Source organism: Populus nigra, chromosome 9 (genome assembly GCF_951802175.1).
Source record: "Populus nigra chromosome 9, ddPopNigr1.1, whole genome shotgun sequence".
Classification (NCBI taxonomy): domain Eukaryota; kingdom Viridiplantae; phylum Streptophyta; class Magnoliopsida; order Malpighiales; family Salicaceae; genus Populus; species Populus nigra.
The window spans coordinates 630,481-654,405 of record NC_084860.1 but is presented as its reverse complement, the minus strand read 5'-3'; the positions used below and the strand labels follow the sequence as shown (position 1 = coordinate 654,405).

Genomic DNA, 23,925 nt, shown 5'->3' with positions numbered 1-23,925 from the left:
CGCAAGAGGAAAGAGGAGGAGAAAAGGACGGCAGAAAAAAGGGAGGGTGACCAAGAGAGAGAGAGACAGAAACGAAAAAATAGGGGAGAACAGAGGAGGAGGAAGAAAGGAAAAAGAAAGAAGAAAGAGAAGTCGTGCGGAGAGACAGACGCGAAGAAGGAAGAACACAAGATAGAAGGAGAAAACCGGCGGGGAAGAAGACACCGCCCGGTGTCCTTACGTTGTGGAGAAGAAGAACCGCCGCGGTCAGCGGGCTTCTCGAGTAACCGCCACCGCAGCGCCACCAAGAACAGTCGCCAGCACCACCATCAACTCAGCCATCCGAGATCGTCGCCTCAGGTAAATTCCCTTCCCCTCCATAGCCGCCGGTCATTGGTCATCTTCTTGCTTGCAGAACGCGCACTGTGCACGTTCTGCATGCAAGAAGAAGCTAATTAATTCACTGGTTATTGTGCTCATGCACAGTAACCAGTCATGGTTTTTTTCTTCAGTGGGCTGGAACATCAGCCCAACCCACACGGCTGGGTTGAGTCCAGCCCCTTTTTGCTTTGGGCTGGAACATCAGCCCAGCTCGCGTAGCTGGGCTGAGTCCAACCCTGTTTTCTGCAGGCTGGAACATTAGCCCAGCCCACGCGGCTGGGCTGAGTCCAGCCTTGTGGCTGGGCCAATACAGGCCCAGCTCAGTCCATTTCATTTTATTTATTTGTATTTCTTTTCTCCTTTTTGTTTTGTGTGTTTTTTTATTATCTATATATATTTTTTGAAAGTTGTGATTTTCCCACGGATTTTTCTACGTCATTTCGACTAATATTGGTTTGTATTTTTATATCTTAAAAATACAAATCCAGTATTAAAAAATACCCGGTTTTCAAAAAAAAAAAAACCTTTGTTTTCATGCATACGGCCAAGTCTCTCAAAGCTAAAACTCATATTGTATTTTTTATACAATAAAGAAAACTCAAAAAAATAATAATATTATTTTAACATGCATTTTGACTTTAATAACCAGTTTATTAAAAGTCATGAGAACTTGACCAATATTTCAAAAAATTAAAAAATATATATATTTTTGTGTTGTTTTAATGTCTGGGATTACGAATTTATACGAAAACGTATTCTCGATTTTAAAAAGGTAGTTCTTTTATAGACATTAGGCCGGTTAGATTTTTACCCCATAAGATAAGAACCTCCTTACTGAGGAGGGCGTTTCTTGAACCATAGACGAACCAGCATGACAAGACCTTAGATTTTTATCAGATAATAAAACAATGCAGCTTACCTTAGGTAGGGCGTATTTGGGGTGCTAATACCTTCCCTTTACGCAACCAGTCTCCGTACCCAATCTCTGAGACCAGTTAGGGTTCCTAGTGACCAAAATACTAGGTGGCGACTCCCACACCATTTTTCACCGCTAAGAGACAAAGAATTCCTTGTCTCCCCACATTTACCAGATATATATCCATATACTTGAGGGTGGACGATCGCCGCTACGTCGACACGTGCGACACTTATTAAAATGATTCGTTCTCTGCAATATGTAAAAAATTTACATATCTGAGATTAATAGTTGGAAGTATTAGAAGAAATATCAGTGTGATAGGAAATTGATAGAAAACAATGTAATAAGCAAAACTAAAAAACAAGAAAAAGATTTGAGAAGAAGAGAATCTTATTAAGTGTTTTTTCTTGTATATTCCTCTTTATATTTAAGTAATAAACAAACAAGGAATTAACTACTTAAATAAAATACGAATATGAAAATTCTCACAACTTAACTGATCGACTGCTTCATTTATTCATCTAATTTAACCAATTGCTTTGTTTTTCCGACTAATTCTTCAACAGAAAGAAAAAGCCTTGATCCTGCACGTGCCTTTTTCTTACTGGTGGGTGAAGTAAGAAGAACCGTGTTGATGAGAGGGATTATGTGTTTTGTGTGTGTCTAATGTCCATTTTGGTAATTATGACAAGACTTATGACAAGACCTGTAAGGTTGACTTAAAAGCAGAAAATTGATGAACTGATAAGAGAACATCAGCGAAGGGAAAGTGAAGATTGCAGGTACTCTCTCTCTCTTATCTCTTTTGGTATTATGTTATATTGTGGAATGTAACTCTGCTGTAACTGAGAATCACTTAAATTAATTCATTGTTAGAAACTAATCATTGATGATCTCATCAACCGATTTTGTTGGTTCAGCATAGAGATTTATCATATGTACAAATATTTTTCTGAAAGGGCATGGAGGAGTTGATTGCTGGGAGATAACTTGAAATTGTTTTACAGATAAAGTAAGATAATAATATATGAATACTTGAGCTTATTGGTGTGCTGTTGATCTTGAACTATCGACATTAATCCTGCAACTCCTTTTTTTTTTTTGTTCAGATCTTCGAAAAGTCTTATCTTTGCTAGAATCGGAATGGCTGCTGGGAAATATCAAGAATCCTACTCTTCTCGGTTTTCTAATTGTAAATATCAAGTGTTCTTGAGTTTTAGAGGTGCAGACACCCGCAAGAACTTTACCGATCACCTCTACAAGGCCCTAATTCAAGCAGGGATTCACACATTTAGAGATGATGATGAAATTCGGAGAGGAGAGAATATAGATTTCGAGCTCCAGAAGGCAATACAACAATAAAAAATATCGATAATCGCGTTCTCCAAAGACTATGCTTCGTCGAGATGGTGCCTCGATGAACTTGTAATGATCATGGAACGTAAGAGGAATGATGACTGCATAGTTTTGCCAGTATTCTATGATGTGGATCCATCCCAAGTCGGACGTCAAACAGGGAGCTTCGCTGCAGCATTTGTGGAACATGAAAAGAGCTTCAATGAGGAGAAGGAGCGGGTGAGTGGGTGGAGGATTGCTTTGAAAGAAGTTGCAGATTTAGCTGGAATGGTTTTAGGAGATGGGTAAGTTGCATCTCTTGATGAAACTACACATAGCATAAGACTAGAATGCTGGTCGTGAACTCTTAATTTCTTTCAGTTAAGTGTACTAGTAAGAAAACATATAAGAAAAATAAAATAAAATCCTTATGATTTCTTCGTTGTTTTTTTTTTCAATCATTAACTATCAAATCATTGACACACAAACTGCTTTAATTTCTTAGCTAAATGTTGTTTATTTCTATTACTTATAGAGAGACTACTAATAATCGCACATTGTATTTTACATTTTGATGTAGGTACGAGGCACAGTTTGTCCAATCTATTGTGGAGAAGGTCTCAAAGAAATTGGATCAAAAAATGTTTCATTTACCCCTTCATTTCATTGGAAGAGATCCTTTAGTAAATTATATCAACTCATGGTTGGAAGATGGGTCCCATGATGCTGCCATTACTATACTCTATGGAATTGGTGGAGTTGGGAAGACAACCATAGCAAAGAGTGTTTTTAATCAGAATATTCATAAATTTGAAGGAAAGAGCTTCCTATCAAATTTTAGATCAAAGGATATAGTTTGCCTACAGAGGCAACTTCTTTCAGACATCCTAAAAAAGACTGTTGATGAGATAAATGATGAAGATGAAGGAATTCTGAAGATTAAGGATGCATTATGTTGCAGAAGAACTCTTATTGTTCTAGATGATGTGGACAAAAGGGACCAATTCAATAAAATCATTGGCATGCAAAACTGGCTGTGTAAGGGAAGTAAAATCATTGTAACAACCAGAAATAAGGGTATGTTTTCAGGTAATGATATTCAGTGGGTCCGGTGCAAAGTTGAACCACTAGATGATGAAAAATCACTTGAGATTTTCAGTTGGAATGCTTTTAGACAAGCGAACCCTGTTGATGGTTTTGTAGAAGACTCTTGGAGAATAGTACATCATTGTAATGGACTTCCATTAGCTCTTGGAGTTATTGGCTCTTCATTGTCCGGAAAAGGAAGAGAAATATGGGAAAGCGCATTACAACAAATGGAAGTGTTTCCTAATTTTGAAGTTCAAAAGGTTCTTCGAATAAGTTACGACTTTCTTGATGGTGATTATCCGAAGAACTTATTCCTTGATATCGCATGTTTTTTCAATGGAATGAATGTGGATGATGCAGTTAGGATACTGGATGGGCTCGATAAAGGTGCAAGATTTGGGATTGACAATCTCATCGATAGATGCCTTGTTGAAATCAACACTAGTGATCAAAGGCTGTGGATGCATCAACTAGTAAGAGATATGGGTAGGGAAATTGCTCGTCAAGAATCACCCAAATGTCAAAGAATATGGCGTCACAAGGATGCTTTTACAGTTTTGAAAGGAACTACTGTAAGTAGCTCAATTTTTTTATATGTCTGCTTAAATGGTTTGTGTGGTGCCCTAACATGTTCATTCCTTTCTCATGTACTTCTAATATTTTTAATGCAGGATGCTGAAAAATTGCGTGGCCTTACCATTGATATGCATGCATTAATGGAAGATAATTTTGCAGAAGTTGTCTGTACTGATTCAATGGTTCGCCGCAAGCGCCGCAGGCTTAACTTCTTTCAACAATGGCTTTCTGACTTTTTTGATGGGGGAAAATTACAAACTGGCGAAACAAGTTTGTTTCCCATCCTCAGCACGGATGCTTTTAGAAAGATGCCAGATGTAAAATTTCTCCAACTAAATTACACGAAGTTCTATGGAAGTTTTGAGCACTTCCCTAAGAATTTGATATGGTTATGTTGGCATGGATTCTCTTTGAGATCCATACCAAATCACGTATGCTTGGGGAAGCTGGTGGTTCTTGATCTATCCAGAAGCTGTCTAGTTGATGTTTGGAAAGGTAAACCGGTATGTATCAACCTCTCTCTATAGCTATCTCTTTCATTTTCAATTGATAACAACTAAATTCATGTATTTTTGCAGTTTCTTCCAAAATTGAAAATTCTTGATCTCCGTCACTCTCATAATCTCATTAGAACCCCAGACTTCTGGGGTCTCCCAGCCCTTGAAAAGCTAATACTTGAAGACTGCATCCGTTTGGTTCAAATTCACGAATCTATTGGTGATTTACAAAGATTGTTGTTCTTAAATCTAAGAAATTGTACAAGTCTTGTTGAGCTTCCAGAAGAAATGAGTAGATTGAATTCACTTCAAGAGCTGGTTTTAGATGGTTGCTCAAATCTTGACGGCCTGAATATGGAGTTAGAGCATCATCAGGGGCGCAGCTCGCTTCAAAGTGATGGAATTGTTGCAAGTACATCATACTTTACATCTCTTCCATTGAAGCTATTCTTTCCCTCTAGGTTTTCAGCGAGGAAAATGTTTAGATTTACCTCGTTTTCACTGCCACGCTCTTTAAGGAGACTAGATTTAAGTGGAACTCCAATTCGTTTTCTTCCAAAAAGCATCAAGGATCTTGGTCTACTCAGAGGCCTATATTTAAGAAATTGCAAAATGCTTGAGGCACTCCCAGAGCTTCCATCCCATTTGATTTTGTTAGATGTGTCCTTTTGTTATTCAGTGCAAAGAGTTTCAAATCTAACCGGTGGGACTGTTGCAGATGGTTGTGATCAATTAGTCGAGTTCCAAGATGGGATGAAGCAAGAATCAATCCAAAAGTTCGACTCACACATGTTCAGAATAATGGAAACGGTTAGTGCTCAAATACAGCCATCGAGATTTCAGGTCCTCCCTCGCCCATGCTATTTTCTTTGAAATCTACATTTGAATATTTTTCTTTTGCTCATTTTATAGACATTGTTTCGGTGGTACAGATCACATTTATAGATGGCATATTCAACGTTGCCGTATTTGTATTTGATGAAGATGAGATGTTAAGGGGGTTTTATGAGGAGGAAGAAGAGGATAAATGGGTAATTCAGAATGAGTTTGTAGATAACTTTTCATTCAAAATATCCTCACCTGGGACGCACCGGATATGTGGCTTTAATCTGTTCACAAGGTCTTGTATGACGTCAGGGTACAGTCACAATGATCCTTTTTATATTGAAATCAGAAACAATACCAGTGGTCGATCCTTGCTTTGTACAAGATACAAGCGTGAGTATGACGTGAAATTCCAATCTCTACTGCACATGAAATTACGGTTCGGTGGTCCTACATTTGATAATGGTGATGACGTGAGTATTTCAGTGCTTCCACATGATCCAACTATTCAAATAAGGACGATTGGTGTACAGTGGTTGCATGAAGAGGAAGGAAAGGATGATGATTTTATCCAATCAAAGGATGAAGTTAATTATTAATGCCCACAACAGTAGCGATGATGATGATGATGCAGCACACGTAGCCAAAGTAGAAATAGCTTCTCATATACTTAGAAATTATTATTGTGCTTTCCGTACTGAATTTTTTGATGGCGATATCGCTTGGTGTTTTTTGGCAAAGAAAGGTCTTCAACCTGTATTAATATAGGATTCATTCAGTAGAGTTTTGTGTTTTTAGATTTCAAACATAAATTAAAAAAAAAAAGCTTGAAAGCTTATGAGAGATTTTTTTTTTCTTCTAAAAAAGCTTATCATGAAAAGAGTTTTGTATTTCTAGTAATCTTCCATCTTTCTTTTTTTTACCTTTTATTTATAAATATTTGTAAAGGCTTTTAATATATCATTTTATTATCAAAATTAAAACTTTAAAGATCAATTTTGATTGAAAATTATTAAATGAAAAGAAGACAGATAGAAATAAAATTCAATAATCAAAAAGTGAAAATCCTAAAATTTTCACTGAGACTCTTACTTTTCATAAAAAATACGTCCTTTGAGATCAAAAGGTGCAATTTGTTCAACGATTTCGATTAACGATCGATGAGATATGACTTGATTTATTGCATACCGCCTGTAAAGAAGAACCGTGAGAGTTGATGGGGGCTAGGTTTAGCAGATGGCCCCCAACTGAGAGATTATGTCTAATGTCCCTTTTGGTAATTATAACAAGAATTACTGGCCCTAGTAAACGATTTGAGCAATTACGGCAACTGATAATGATTTGAGCAAAAAAAAATTCCTAACATAAAAATCAAGGTTGTCAATTCCGTTTCGGTAAGTATTTTGTTTTTTCAATTGGAATAGAATGTTTCAGTTTCGGAATATTTCGGCGTGCCGTTTCAGGGTTGTACTATTCATATATATATATATATATTCAACAAACATAATTCAAATTCAAGATAAATTAATTATAAATTATGCAATACAAACACAATGTCAAACAAATATAATTTCAAAATTTAAAATATTTCTCAATAGTCAAGATTAAATAGATCTTTAACTTAAAGTAATTCAACTTAAACAAAATATCAAAATATTATAAAAGTAAAATGTTTTAACACAAATATTTTAAATATAAAGTTAGGTCAATGTTATTAAGGCTAATGAAATTTAAAACATCCCTTGTTTTGCTCAAATTCCTACAAAGTATAAACATGAAAAAAACAACATGAATATAAACCATATATATTAGTGATAAATCTAATTTTAAAAAATTAATATCATTGTTAATGAAAATAGTAATAATAATTTTCAATGTTATTATTAATATCATTGTTATAGAAAATAGTAATAAAAAAAAGCTTTTTATAATTGGGTGGTTTAATTAATTAAATTGAATAAGGTTCAATTTGATTCAATGACTTTTCAAAAGCGGAACGAAACATGTGGAATGGAACAGGAACGTTTCAGGCAGAATTTAGCCGAAAAATCCGGAACGGACCGAGATTTAAAATGAGATGAAATTTGTTCCGTTTTTTGAATTGGTATGGAATGTTTCGGTCATTCCAGACAGAACGGAACGGAATTAACAACCTTGATAAAAATGCCTCTACGGTTATATTTATTTTTATATTTTAAAAATATTTTAAAAAAAAATTAAAAGTTTTTGTGATTTTAAATTAATATTTTTAAATTTTTTTAAATTACTAATATAAAAAAAATATTATTTTAATTGGTGAACTGATTAGATAACATCAGCGAAGGGAAAGTGAAGATTGCAGGTACTCTCTCTCTCTCTCTTATCTCTTTTAGTATCATGTTATATTGTGGAATGTAACTCTGCTGTAACTGAGAATCACTTAAATTAATTCACTGTTAGAAACTAATTATTGATTATCTCATCAACCGGTTTTGTTGGTTCAGCTTAGAGATTTATCATTTGTACACATATTTTTTTCTGAAGGGGCATGGAGGATTTGATTGCTGGGAAATAACTTGAAAACTGTTTTATAGATAAAGTAAGATAATAATATATGAATACTTCAGCTTATTGGTGTGCCGTCGATCTTGAACTATCGACATCAATCCTGCAACTCGCACAAGTACTTTACTGATCGCTCAGGCACTCCCAGAGCTTCCGTCCCATTTGGGTTCGTTGGATGTGTCCTTTTGCTATTGAATGCAAAGAGTTCCAAAACTAATCTGGTGGACTAAAGCAGATGGTTGTGATCACTTAGTCGAGTTTCAAGATTGGATAAAGCAAGAATTAATCCGAAAGTTTGACTCGCCCATGTTCAAAATAATGGAAACGGTTAGTGCTCAAATACAGCCATCGAGATTTCAGAGTTTTATTGTTTTTGAAATCTACATTTGAATATTTTTCTTTTGCTCATTGTATAGACTTTGTTTTGGTGGTACAGCTAGCTTTGTATAGTCGCACATTCAGAGTTGTCGTATATGTATTTGAAGATGATAACTTTACATTCAATATATCCTATTCAATATATCCTATTCTGGGGCTGGAGACGCTTTACAGCTAGCTTTGTTAAGGTGGTTTCATGAGAATAAATGGCTAATTCAGAATGAGTTCGTAGATAACTTTACATTCAATATATCCTCACCTCCTGCGCACCGGATATGTGGCTATGATCCTTTCTGAAGCCTCTGTCTTCCCTATGAGTTACAAGCGTGGTGTTCGTGAATTCCAATCGCTAATGCACATGAAATTAGGGGTCGATGATCCTACATTTGATAATGGTGATGACGTGAGTATTTCAGTGCTTCCACTTGATCCAACTATTCAAACAAGGACCGTTGGTGTACAATGGTTGTATAAAGAGGAAGGAAATTATGATGATGATATCCAATCAAAGGATGAAGTTATCAATGCCCACTACAGTAGCGATGATGATGATGATGATGATGCAGCACACGTACCCAAAGTACAAATAGCTTCTCTTGTTTTTAGAAATTATTATTGTGCTTTTTATGGTAAATCCAGTGCTTGCAATTTCGCTTTGTGGTATTGTGCTTTCCATGGTAAACATAACTTGTATTAATTTAGGATTCATTAGGTAGAGGTTTGTTTTTTTAGATTTCAACCGTAAAATGAAAAAAAGCTCCAAAGCTTTTGAAAGAGTTTTTTTTTATTTTATTTTTTTGCTTCAAAAGCTTATCATGAAAAGAGTTTTGTTTCTCTAGTAATCTTCCTCCTTTCTTTGTCTAGCATGAGATCTTTTATTTATAAATATTTGTAATGGCTTTCAGATTCTTTTTCATTATCATATAATATTATTTTATTAATTAATTTTCATTTTATCTGTCAACCTTCTTTTGACCAAAATATATGTAAAGTTTTATTTTATTTTTATTTTTTTCACTTGGTAAAAATTGAAGAATTAATAAGTTTGAAAATTTAATTTAGTTTAGAATTAGTTTAATTAAATAAATTAGAGGCTTAATTAAAGAGACATCAAAGTTTGGAGTAAGGACTAAATTGATTAGAAGCTAAAAACTGCTTTGTAAAAGGCACCGAAATGAAGGGGCCTAATTGACATTTTCCCAGGGGTCTGTTCAACAAATGTTAAAACTTCAAGGATCAAATTCAAAAACGGCCGCTCCAGTCCAGAAACGGCGTCGTTTGTCATTTCCATTCATCATCTTCTTCCTCTGGAAACAGAGTAGACCCCCTGCAAAGAAAACACCGACCGCCACCAGACAACCCACAGGCACACGGCAATTCCCACGACTTCCATCACCGGTGTAAAAAAAAGGAGAAGAGAAAGGGGAGAAGACCAGAAAAACAGAGAGACCAAAAGAAGAGAGAAACAGAAACCAAAAAAAGAAGAGATAAAAGAAGAGGAAACGAGCAGAAGCAGAACAGAGGAGAAGGAGCCCGAGCGACCAGCAAATTCGCGTCTTCACCGCCAGCACAGGTAAGTTTCTTCCTCCCCCCCATTCCTGCAATTTTAATTACCCCTCTACTGTGCATGAACACTTGAACGCGTGCCTGCAGACATAAATCGACCGGTTATTGGTTTGAACCAATAATCGGGCCGGGCCGGATAGATCAAGCCCAACTTATACAGTTGGGCTAGATTCAGGCCCAACAAAAGAATAGCGAAGGTCGAGATGGGCCTGGGCCTCCTCATAGCCTAGTTTTTTTTAGTCTAAGGTTGTAGTGGACAAAACACACTATTATGCCTTTTTCATTTATTTTATTCCGTTTTATTTTGATATCTTATAAAATGAGGGTTTTTTTATATCATAAAATTCCATAAAAATTTAGAGATTTTCATTGATTTATTTATGGTTTCCTCATATTTGTTTTTTTGTATTTTGTGTGTCATTTTGTTTTTTGCTGTATATTCGGTCCATGGACTTTTAGGGTGAAATATAAATTTGTTATGCAACACATGTCTTTTTTTAAAAAACATAAATAAAAAATTAAAAAATAAAATAAAAATAAAAATGGTTTCCTTTTTTTGTAATACAAATTTTATAGATTTATTCACTGATGCTAAAATTAAGAATACCGTATTTTTTGATTACACAATATTTACCAACATTAAAATTAAAAATATTCATAAAATAAATATTTACTAACACCAAGCCATGAATATTATATAAGATCATGAGAATGAAATAAAAATAAACTCTTAATAATTTTAGACATGACTAGGAATTGGAACGAGAAGACAGAAAGTTTTTTTTCCCAAACAACTATAATCTTGTTATCTAAGGTATCCATGCTTCCCTGGAGATAATTGAGCACGTCACTATATTAAAAAAAAAAAATAACTAGCTTTAGACAACTCCATTTGTTCTTGTTTTCCAAATTTCTTCAGGCTCTCCACTGCCAACCGCTACGAGGGCCAGTGAGAACCCCTTGTAACCTTTCATTATCCTTGAACTTCTTTATCATGAAAATGCAGTTTCATCAACATTGTTTTCCCACAACCTGGAGGAGTAGATGCTTGCCGCCATGCATTTCAAAGTAGAGCCTGCAGCCATGGTCTTGAAAGTTAGAACAATCTCTCCTTGTTTTTTTGCTGGGCATCATGACACAAGATTCTGCTCTTTGCTTCAGCTTGGCTTCTCATTGTCACCATAACGGAGGCTAAGTCAACACTACGTTAAGAACAATTCTCAAAAGGTAAAACAGTCGATATTGCTCAATATTTTCTGTTGTGTTGCAGCCATTGTTATCGAAATTTCTGTGATCTAGTAATGCACTCTTTACATTAGAAGTTGCTTTTTCTCTCAGACTACATTACTTTGTTCGCTGCATGCCATCTTTTATCGTACTCAATATTATATCTGCAACTGCTTTCTTTTCAACGCCACCAGTTTCTCTGGTTCTGTTAGCATATGTATTTTTATTCAAGTTTTATCGAGGAGTCTCATTTTTAAGCAAGTAAAACTATTTATTTTTAAATTGAGTTTAATTTTAAAATATTAATTTTTATTGTATATTTTTGTAGTGCATGTATTTTGTTTAGGTGTTTTATAATGAAATAAATAATAACTTATTTAATGGGTTTGTTATATATTTTATAAATGTTATTGTTTAGTTGAAATTTTTGGTAAATGTTTAGGAATTTAAATTTATGCAGAAAATTGATAATGAATTAAGAGTATTATTAAAATAGTTTGAATAAGTTTGAGTTAAACCAATATTTATAATTTTATTTAGTTGAAGTAATTATTTAATACATATTGTTATCAATATTTTATATAAGTTTGATATAAGTAAGGAATGTACCAAGACTCAACTGAAGAGTTGTATAAGATAGATTATTGTAATGAGATTCAGGATTTTATTAATTACTCAATATTTAATCCAAAAAATATTAGTGAAGACGGTATTAGATGTTTATATAAAAGGTGTAAAAATAAAAAGTTTCTCGAGCCAAATGTTATAACAATACATCTTTTATATAAATGGTTCATGGAAAAATACTTGTGTTGGTTTATATATGTAGAATCATGTGTTCCTCACAAGACCATAATAGAAAGATTACTTGTGTTGGTTTATATATGGAGAATCATGATCAACTTTTAGTTCTAGCAATATACATAAAATTTTAGATGACAATCATAATCCTTATAGGAATATGGATGTGGATGCGATGAGAATAAATCAAGGTTATGTAATTGAATGTTCAATCGTAGATGAAAAACCTAGTGGTTTATAATTTAAACTAAGAGGAAATTTAGGATTTGACAAAATATAAAAATAAAATTAATAGTAAAACGTTGAACATACCTTTAAAACAAAAAAATTTAAACCTAGAGTCGAGGGGCATTTTTTGCTTTTTACGGTGATTTTTTTTATAATTACAAAGTCCGCTTCAGGTAATTCTGTATCTAGGTTGATAAAAAAAGACAGCTGCATGCATATGGCACCAAAGGTACAAGAGAGGGCCTGTGTACTTTGGGCAACTTGTGCAATGTCTCCCTGTGTTCAAAAACATTTTTATATTGTGTTGTTGAAAGTATTGCCGTGACCTTTTTTTATTGGCGTAACACATGTTACTGATAGATTTTTTTTTTATTTTATCTCTTCTTTCTAAAAAATTGCAACTTGGCCCTGTATGTTCTTGGTATTTTAATTTTAATCATTATTTTTTTTATTTTTAATTTTTAGTTTTGATATTTTCTAGAAGTTTTATTTATTTTTAACTTCATATTTTAATCTCAGTTGACAAAATATTATATTTTCTAAATTTGTCTATATTATTTTGATTTTTAATTTTTCTTCTTAATCCTTTTATAAAAGTTAAATTAGTTTTCAATTTATTCTACAATTTAAATTAATGGTATAATATTTTTCAATTTAATTTTTGTTGTTTTGAATTCTAATTTTTTTTTCTTAGCTCTGTTAAAAATATTGTTATTTTTTTAATTTTTATATTTTAATGCACATTCCTTTAATTTTTTACTCAATTAATTTTTTTTTATTTTATATTTTAAAAACAGCGTAAAGAAAAAAGTACAAGGACAAGACATGATGAATTTTTTGATGCTCATTCTAAATATATCTTTTTAAAGGAAAAAGGAGAAAAACCATTTTACAAGGTACGTGGTTCTCGGTGTGGGTTATTTTGTCCTTGTCTTCAAGTAAAGAAATGTAATTTTCTTTCAAACTATTATATTTTTATATGATTCAATTCAATTCAATTGTTGTTAATATACTGGGTGGGTGGGATGGCCAAAATGAGAGGGAAGGCTGGTATGGGTTGAACACTACCGTGGGGGAGGCTTCTGGGGGCTCACGGTTGAGAGGCTGGAAATGATTTTGATTTTTGTTTGGACTGTGCGAAGAAGGATTGTGATGGTGGCTGATTGGGAGTAGAAGAGAGGATGGGTTTGATTGACTAGTGTGGTTGAAAGAGCGGGAAGATTGGGATCGGTTTTGAGAAGTTGGGCTGGAAGATCACCGCTGTGTTGATGGTGGTTGTGGGAAATTGATTGTGCTGGTTGTGGAACTGGGTTTTTTCAGTGTTCTTTCTCTGATGGTGTTTGTTTTGGGTGAATGGAGAGTGACTGGGTTGGACGTTGGTGGTCGGGGTTTTGTTCAGAGAAGAAGAATGGGCTGACTTTGGTGGATTTTATGGAGGAAAGGTGGGCGTTGGTCTTGGGTTAATGGAAAAGGGTGGAGCTGTTGTGTTTTCCAGAATCCTGAGAGTCTGAGACCAAGAATGGTGTCGAGAGACAGTGGAGGCTATGGTTTTTACTTTTTATTTTTGTCTTGCTTGTGCCGGTGTCTAAAATGGAGAGGAACGGCTAGGATTTTGGGGATTGATTGAAGAAATCAATTTTGGGCTATTGGATTTGAGAGATCAGAATGGGTTTGATTGCTAAATAATTGATTATAGACACAAATCTTGGCTATAATTTTGCTGGTTAATTGATTGGAAACTAGGATTTTGGACAATTAGGAAAGAAATCATGAGTTAATTAGGGATTGAATTGAATCGAATTAATTCAATTAGACTAATATGATTGCAATCAATTAATCAAATTGGATTAAATTGAATCAAATGGATGAAATGGACTGAAATATAAATTAAGATAAACATTCCTTATTCTCATTACAATCCTTGGATTTTGAATTTTTCCAATCCCGTTTACTTTGCCCTAAATCATCTTTTCTTTTTGAATTGTATCCCTAATTCAATCAATTTATACCTTAAGATTTAACAATGGTTCCAAAAATTATACAGTCAATTTACCTTTCAATTCTTATTTTTTTCTTCAATTAAGCCCTTCATTAATTCCTAATTTGGCTAAATCAATCTTGAACTTCAAATTTCTTTCAATCTTAGCTAAATTAAATCAATTCAAGCCATTTTCTTCAATTTCGTTTTCAATTCACACCTCAATTATGACCTAAAAAATCTAAAGCCTTATTTTTGCCTATGGTGCTTGATTATCTATCCAATTTCAAACCCCATCTATTTTTTTTATTTTGAATTTTTACAATTTTTTAAAAAATATATACAAGAATGAGGGTCAAAATTGAGTTACAACACTCAACATAGTGGGGAGCATGCTCAAAACCAAGAAGATTGCAAATGAGTTTTGGGCTGACATTGTAGATTGTGTTGTTTACTTGTCAAATAGGTGTCCTATAAAAATATTAAATGACATGACTCCACAAAAGACATGGAATGGAAGAAAGCCCAGTGTTACATACTCAAAGGTGTTTGGAAACATTGATTATGTACTTGTAAATGATCAAGTAAAGACCAAGTTAGATAACAAGAGAAAAAAAATGATCTTTGTGGGTAATAATAAAAAATCCAAAGAATACAAGCTTTACAACACCAATAAAGAAAAGATAATGATTAATAAGGATATCGAATTTGATGAAGAAAAAGCGTGGAATTGGAAGATAGATGATGATGAAAAGTAAGGTAGATGATTATAAGAAAGTATGACTTTCTATCAGTTTTTGATGAAAAGAAAGAGAGATATACATCAAAAACTTGTTACACCTCAACAATGATCAATGAACTTAACTTCACTTTTATCTTTTTCTTCAAGTAGAAGTTCGTAGTGGTAGCCCACCTAATCCACCTTGAAAAATAAGGTAACTAATTTAATTGATGAGGATTTAATATTATATTGTCATTTTAACACATGTGAACTTATAGTGTTTGAAAAAACAACAAAAAATAAAAAATTGCTATGGATAAAAAGATTACATCAATTAAGAAAAATGATACATGGAAATTGGTTATTAAACCAAAAGGAAAGAAGCCACTAGGTGTGGATCTAAAAAAAAAGCCCTTTCTTTTCTGCAGAAGAACATGATGTTCTGGAATCTTCAGACATCTATAATGGTTTGTTAGGGTGTCAATGGTAACATGTTTCGTGTGCACACAAATAACCAATCGAATACGTGCTTAATTTCTGAAAAATTCTATTACTGACGTTTTTGAGATGCGAAGAAAGATGGTGAATGTGATTCTGCCTGTTGAGTGACGTGATCTATAGTAGGTTATACCATTTCTTGACCTTTGACATTTTCTGTTCTTGACTTTGTACCCTTTTAGAGTGTATGAAGCATGATCCTGAAGTGAGCCGTGAGATGGAACAAAGTTTAACAAACATGTTGAAAGATGAACTGAGGTTAGTGAAGAAGAAGCTCAGGAAAAACAGCAGCGCGGACTTGGCGCTGTTGGAGGCTAAGAGAATGACATCCCAGTATCAGAAAGAGGCAGAGAAATGCGATTCTGGAATGGATAGCTGCGAGGCGGCAGGGGAAAAGGCTGAAAAAGTAGTGGGAGAACAGAGGAAACTTCCTGCAATATGGGAGCTTAGGGCTCGCGAGAGAGAATGGAGAGAAGGCATCATTAGGTCTCAGGTTAATCAAAACTTCGAATAGATTAGGTAATTCTGAGGAAATAAAAGATGAGTTTTGATCCTAGTTAAATTTACCCAATAACTATGTCCAATTTTGTTTGCTGCAATTTGTTCTATGGCTCTTCTTGGTGGCGATGTAAGAACTGCCAGCTGCATTATACCATTTCATTTAAAGCACTTGTGTTGACTTTGGTTATGGAAAAATCATTCCAATTCACAGTGCATCAACTAAAAGTGTCAGATGTGAGAACAACATTCATGGATATAAGTGTTAGGATATTGCCATTTGTGGCAATACCCCACTACCAAGCAAGTGGGAGCATGAATTACAGCATAATTCATGCCATGTATTATGGCTTGATTGTCTCCTCCATGTTACCATATATGCCTATAAAGGAGGCATATTATGTGAGAGCAAATAGAGAGAGTGCAGAGAGTGAAGTGAACGTGAGAATAGAGAGAAAAGAAAGAGCTGCAATGGCAGCAGCGGTAAGAGCACCAAGGAGAGCTGGGAGTTGAGTGATCCTCCTCCTTGTATTTATTGTATCCTTTCTTTATCTCTAAATAATATGGACTCTCTCCCGTGGATGTAGGTGATTTGCCGAACCACGTAAACTATTGTGTTATAGTGTGCTTCCTCTCCTATCTGAGCAACTATCAGTACACCACCGGTCCGCGCATGGGGTGCCGGAATCCCCAACAATAAGGAACCATAATTTGTAGACCTTTCATTAAGAGAGCAGGCATATAAGCTTTTGATTCAACTGATAAGGCGTGGTTCTAGTCCCTGTCCTACGATCCTTCTTTTCTCTCTCTCTCTTTTTTTCAATTCCACCTTTAAAAAAAAAGAACTTAAAAAGTGTTGAAGAAATTTCCAGCACACTATCCTACCAAATTCAAAATCGAAGACTTGGTTGTCTTTTCCGCGTAAGAAGTCATCTACGAAACTTTTTTTTTTTTATGTTTTTGTTTCTTTTCCCCCACTTTGTGCCTTCACCATTAAAACACTTTAAAGTGTTCAAGAAGTTAAAGACATTGCGAACAATCTATAAATTGAATACTTGGACTTGGTTGTGTTGTCCGCGTAAGAAGTCATCAACGAAAATTATTTTTATGTTTTTGCACTTTGTGCCGGCATCCTCACGCAGTAGCGTAACATAGACATAGCTTAGAGCAGACTACTATTGATCAACTGATACAGAACTGAAGCCACAACTTAGAGATAAGGGAAAGAGAAACTTTCAGGTACTCTCTCCCACTCTCTTTCTTATCTCCTGTGTGTTATTTTATGGAATATAACTCTTGCCCTGTTTTCTTATGTTGGTTCAGATCTTCGAAGATTTTCTTTCTCTGTATTTGGAATGGCTGCTGCGAAATATCAAGCATCCTCATCTTCACGGTTTTCTCATTGTAAATATCAAGTGTTCTTGAGTTTCAGAGGCGAAGACACTCGCAAGAATTTTACTGATCACCTCTACACAGCCCTTGTTCAAGCAGGGATTCACACATTTAGAGATGATGATGAAATTGGCAGAGGAGAGAACATCGAATCGGAGCTCCAGAAGGCAATACAACAATCAAAAATTGCGATAATCGTATTCTCCAAAGACTATGCTTCTTCGAGGTGGTGCCTTGATGAACTTGTAATGATCATGGAACGCAGGCGGACCGCTGACTGCATAGTTTTTCCGGTATTCTATCATGTCGATCCATCCCAAGTCAGAAAGCAAACAGGGAGCTTCGCCGCAGCATTTGTGGAGCATGAAAAGCGCTTCAAGGAGGAGATGGAGATGGAGAGGGTGAACGGGTGGAGGATTGCTTTGAAGGAAGTAGCCGATTTAGCTGGAATGGTTTTAGGAGATGGGTGAGTTGTATCTCCTTATGAAACTACACCTAGCATAAGACTAAAATGCAGATTGTGAACTCTTAATTTGTTTTTTTTTTTTTTTTGCAAGTATTTAGAGGATGATTAATAATACCACTCCTAATTTAGAAAAACTATACCACTCCCAACTCGGATAACATTGAAGAAAAATAAAAATAAACGATACTTTTTCCTTGTCTTCTATTCTTTTCCTTCTTATCTACTTTAAAAATTAATGATTCTACATTATTAACTTTCTTGAAAAATACTTTCTAAAGAGACTAATAAGTATATACTATATTTTTATTTTTTATGTAGATACGAGGCACTGCTTGTCCAATGTATTGTGGAGAAGGTCTCAAAGAACTTGGATCGAAAACTATTTCATGTACCCCTTCATTTCATTGGAAGAGATCCTCTAGTAAATTATATCAACTCATGGTTGCAAGATGAATCCCATGATGCTGCCACTGCTATGCTCTACGGAATTGGTGGAGTTGGGAAGACAGCTATAGCAAAGAGTGTTTTTAATCAAAACTTTCGTAAATTTGAATGCAGGAGCTATCTATCAAATGTTAGAGAAATCTCAAAAGAATCCAAAGGTGTAGTTTGCCTACAGAGGCAACTTCTTTCTGATATCCTAAACAAGACTGTTGATGAGATACATGATGTTGATGAAGGAATTATAAAGATTAAGGATGCCTTGTGTTGCAGAAGAACTCTTATTGTTCTTGATGATGTGGACAATAGGGACCAATTCAATGCAATCATAGGCATGCAAGAATGGTTTTGTCAAGGATGTAAAATCATTGTAACAACTAGAAATAAGGGTCTAATTGCAGCTGATGATGAGTTTGTCAAGTGCAAAGTTGAACCTCTAGACAACAAAAAATCACTCCAGCTTTTCAGTTGGCATGCCTTTGGACAAGCTTACCCTGTTGAAGGTTTTGTGGAGGACTCTTGGAGAATAGTGCATCATTGTAATGGACTTCCATTAGCCCTTCGTGTTATTGGTTCTTCGTTATCAGGGAAAGGAAGAAAATTATGGGGAAGCGCATTGCAGGAATTGGCAGTGATTCCTAATTGTGAAGTTCAAAATGTTCTTGGAATAAGTTACCACTCTCTAGATGATGATTATCAAAAAAACATATTCCTTGATATTGCTTGTTTCTTCAATGGAATGGATGTGGATTATGCAGTAACGATACTAGATGGGCTCGGTATAGGTGCAAGATTTAGGATTGACAAACTTATCGATAGATGCCTTGTTGAAATCAACAATGATAAAAGATTGTCGATGCATCAACTAGTAAGTGAAATGGGAAGGGAAATTGCTCGTCAAGAATCACCCAAATATCAAAGAATATGGCGTCACGAGGATGCTTTTAGAGCATTGAATGGAACTACTGTAAGTAGCTCAATTTTTTTTATTTGTCTACTTAAATGGTTTGTGGTGCCTTGACATATTCAATCTTTTACTTTCCTTTCTCATGTACTTTTAATATTTTTTATGCAGGATGCTGAAAAATTGCGTGGCCTTACCCTGGATATGCATGCATTAATGGAAGATGATCATGCAGAAGTTGTTTGTACCAGTTCAATGGTTCGCAGCAAGCGCCGCAGGCTTAACTTCTTTCAACAATGGCTTTCTGACTTTTCCAATGGGGGAAAATTACAAACTGGCCAAACAAGTTTGTTTCCCATCCTCAGCACGGATGCTCTTAGAAAGATGCCAGTTGTAAAATTTCTCCAACTAAACTACACTAATTTTCATGGAAGTTTTGAGCACTTTCCCAAGAATTTGATATGGTTATGTTGGCATGGATTATCTTTGAGCTCCATACCAAATAATGTATGCTTGGAGAAGCTGGTAGTTCTTGATCTATCCAGAAGCTGTCTAGTTGATGCTTGGAAAGGCAAACCGGTATGTATCGAGTCTCTCTCTATAGCTATCTCTGTCGTTTTGAATTGATAACAACTAAATTCATGTATTTTCGCAGTTTCTTCCAAAATTAAAAATTCTTGATCTCCGTCACTCTCATGATCTCATTAGAACCCCAGACTTCTCAGGTCTCCTAGGCCTTGAAAAGTTAATACTCGAAGACTGCATCCATTTGGTTCAAATTCACGAATCTATTGGTGATTTACAAAGACTGTTGATCTTAAATCTAAGAAATTGTGTAAGTCTTATGGAGCTTCCAGAAGAAATGTGTAGATTGAATTCACTTCAAGAGCTGGTTTTAGATTGTTGCTCAAATCTTGACAGGCTGATGAATATGGTGTTAGAGCATCATCAGGAGCGCAGCTTGCTTCAAAGTGATGGAATTGTTGCAAGTACATCATACATTACATCTCTTCCATTGAAGCTATTGTTTCCCTCTAGGTTTTCAGCGAGGAAAATGTTGAGATTTACCTCGTTTTCACTGCCACGCTCCTTGGAGAGACTAGATTTAAGTGGAACTCCAATTCGTTTTCTTCCAGAAAGCATCAAGGATCTTGGTCTACTCAGAGGCCTATATTTAAGAAATTGCAAAATGCTTGAGGCACTCCCAGAGCTTCCATCCCATTTGATTTTGTTAGATGTGTCCTTTTGCAATTCACTGCAAAGACTTGCAAATCTAGTTGCTAACACTAAAGCAGATGGTTGTGATCAATTAGTCGAGTTCCAAGATCGGATGAAGAAAGAATTAATCCAAAAGTTTGACTCACACATGTTCAGAATTATGGAAACGGTTAGCGCTCAAATACAGCCATCGAGATTTCAGGTCCTCCCTCACCCATTTTATTGTTTTGGAAATCTACATTTGAATAGTACTTTTCTTTTGCTCATTTTATAGACATTGTTTTGGTGGTACAGATAGCATTTATAGATGGCACATTCAGCGTTGTCGTATATGTGTTTGATGAAGATGAGAAGTCGAGGTGGTTTTATGAGGATAAATGGCTAATTCAGAATGAGTTTGTAGATAACTTTTCATTCAAAATATCCTCACCTCCTCCTGCGCACCGGATATGTGGCTTTACTCTGTTCACAAGGTTTTGTATGACGTCAGAGTACACTCTCTTAGATCCTTTTTATATTATAATCAGAAACAATACCAGTGGTCGATACTTGCGTTGTCAAGCCTATCTCCTCCCTGTGAGTTACAAGCGTGGTGTTCGTGAATTCCAATCGTTTATGCACAGGAAATTAGGGGGCGATGATCCTACATTTGATAATGGTGATGAAGTGAGTATTTCAGTGCGTCGAAAAAAACCAGCTATCCAAATAAGGACGATTGGAGTACAATGGTTGCATGAAGAGGAAGGAAAGGATGATTTTATCCAATCAAAGGATGAAGTTATCAATGCCCACAACAGTAGCGATGATGATGATGATGCAGCACACGTAGCCAAAGTAGAAATAGCTTCTCATTTTTTTAGAAATTATTATTGTGCTGCTCACCGTAATGAAACTTTTGGCGATTTCGCTTGGCTTTTTGCGAAGACGGGTCTAGAATTTGTATTATATTATTATTAGGCTTCATTGTTTTGTTTCTTGTTTCTTTAGACTACAAGCGTGGATTAATAAAGTTTGCAAGGATTTTTGGATATTTTTAAATGTTACATGATATTATTTAATTAATTGATTTTTATTTATACAATCTTGTATTATTATAATAAGATATATTAAATATCTCATTTTACATGTTGGCTAATATATATATATAAATGTCTATTTATTTTTCATCTTATTCTCTCAATTTTATTTCATCTTTTTATGTAGAAATAAAATAAAAATAACACATAATAAAATTTAATTAGTAAAAAAAATATTCAGATTTGATTGACCTCTATTACTTTACCATTTAGGTCATGAAATTTAATAGGTTTAATGACTTTGTTGTTTTTATAAATTATTTTTATTTAATTTTATAATAAAATTATATGTTTACAAAATCGAGCATCAACTCTAAAAAATATGTTTTTTTTATATCGTAATAATCTTATATAAAATAGAAAAAAATAAACCATAAATTTTATTTTTCAACTAATCTAACATATATTGAAGAAGAGTGAAATAAAAAAAATTAAAGAATTAAAAAAAAACATATTAAGTTTGATAGGTAAATTCATGAATCAGATACCTCGAGTCATCACATCAAACTTGCGTCATCACATCAAACTTGCAAACTAGCTCAGAGAAAAAACCTAAGTTGGACTATTTCTAATAAAACCAGAAGATTGGTTCTAGTCGACAATATCATTTTAAAAGAAAAAATTAATTCACCTGAATTAATCCAACAACTTAAGCCAGGTTCTTTTCAGGTCTGTCTCCAAACCACATCCGACAACTAGGCCTAAAACATTGGCAAATTTTAAAATTCTTGATCTCCGTTGCTCATTTTATAAGTTCTGTTTTATTTCAACTCTACATTTTTGTTCTTGTATATCTAGAAAAATTTTCCTTTGCTCATTTTATAAATTTGCTTTGATGGAACAGATAGAACTTTAGGGCAACAGATTCAACATTGTCCTTGAATATGACGAAAATGAGATGTTGATGTGGTTTCACGAGAAGGAAGAACAGGAGTGGCTACTTTAGAAAGAATTTGTAGAGTACTTGTCATTCAAAATATCCTCACCCGCTGCGCACCGGATATGTGGCATTGATCTATTCACATGGTTTTCTGCTACGTCAGGATGCAATCCTTATTGTCATGTTTCTTACCCCTCAATTTTTCGATAGAGTTTTCGGCCAAAAAATCTGAATTGTTATGGCTAAGCTATTGGAAATTTGGGGGCAATGATCCTGCATTTGATAATGGTGATTGATTCAGTGTTTCCAGATGATCCAGTTGTACAAATAAAGAGGGTTGGTGTGCGAATGTAGCATGAAGAGGAAGGAACTGATGATAATAGCAGCTCATCAAACAGTGAAGTTAACACAGCCTACAACAGTAGTGATGATGTACCTGTAGCAAAAGCAGAAATAGCTTCTCTTAATTTATAAATTATTATTGTAGTGACTGTTGTGATTTTGATAATGAATTTGTTGTGTTTTATTTATTAAAAAAAAATTAAATGTGAAATAATGATGGGTTGAATTGAAATTTTTTGAGATTTGGTAATATTGAAAGCTTTTTTAAAATATTAATTGTATAATAAACTGTAACTCAGTGTCCAACTATATACACACACACACACATGAACTTTTTGGAGTAAAATAAATAGGGGATCCAATATGAATATGAAGTTAATTTGACAGAAATGGGTCATAAATAAAATTAGCAAATTTTTGGAGGGATCTAATTGAAAGAACCATTAAATGTATGAGATCCAACATGAACTTCCAAAAACATTTTAGGGTCTTAGTCCTCTTAACATAGTTGTTTGCGTCGTCCGTTGTAAAAGTCATGTTTGTTTTTGTATTTTAAAAAATATTTTAAAAAGAATTTTTTATTTTTATTTTTTTTTATTTTTATTTTTTTTCAAATCGTTTTGATGTGCTGATATCAAAATTAATTTTTAGAAAATAAAACAAACTATTTCCGAGCAAAAAACACTTTGACAAATAATTGCTACAACACTTCCAAATACCCTGTAATTCTCTCATTCTCCCACCAAATAGGAATGGATTCTCCCACCAAATATGAAAGGATACATTCTTCTTGAAGGAGTGGGACTAGCTGGGCATTGATCACAAGCATGTTTTAGGGAAAATCATATAGCAAGTAGGATACATGTTTATACCTAACAAATCTACATATAAGATAGATTATTCTTCTAATTAATGATATGATCCCAATCAGGGAATATTTTGATCATGATCTTTAATTTCCCCCTTGATATATCTACACTGAATGCTTAGAATTGGCTTGGCAAGAACCTTGATCTCGTGCAACCACGTTTTGTCTAGACATCAAAATCCTAGCAAATAACTTAACAAAATATATTTTATCCTCTAGCTAGATCGTGTTAACCACCTTCGTGTCTTCTATATATATACAATTCCCTCCTTTTATCCATTCGTACCGTGCACCCCAC

General features: G+C 34.4%; 1 protein-coding gene across 1 annotated transcript; it reads left to right on the top strand.

Annotated features, from left to right (window-relative positions):
- Positions 1–1,845: 1,845 nt before the first annotated feature.
- Positions 1,846–21,491, top strand: LOC133702513 (disease resistance protein RPV1-like). The gene is made up of 8 exons (XM_062126807.1): positions 1,846–2,061; positions 2,200–2,291; positions 2,389–2,919; positions 3,195–4,275; positions 4,375–4,782; positions 4,858–5,619; positions 5,709–5,856; positions 20,892–21,491. Exons 3-8 carry the CDS (start codon positions 2,708–2,710, stop codon positions 21,416–21,418), a joined length of 3,138 nt encoding a protein of 1,045 aa, XP_061982791.1. The 5' UTR covers positions 1,846–2,061; positions 2,200–2,291; positions 2,389–2,707; the 3' UTR covers positions 21,419–21,491.
- The last annotated feature ends 2,434 nt before the right edge of the window (positions 21,492–23,925 follow it).

Bases quoted from the DNA above. Each gene is read 5' to 3' on its own strand.
- LOC133702513 (XM_062126807.1), top strand. From the start codon at position 2,708: ATGATCATGGAACGTAAGAGGAATGATGACTGCATAGTTTTGCCAGTA. The intron at 2,920-3,194 runs GTAAGTTGCATC...ATTTTGATGTAG, and splicing joins GGAATGGTTTTAGGAGATGG to GTACGAGGCACAGTTTGTCC. The intron at 4,783-4,857 runs GTATGTATCAAC...GTATTTTTGCAG, and splicing joins ATGTTTGGAAAGGTAAACCG to TTTCTTCCAAAATTGAAAAT.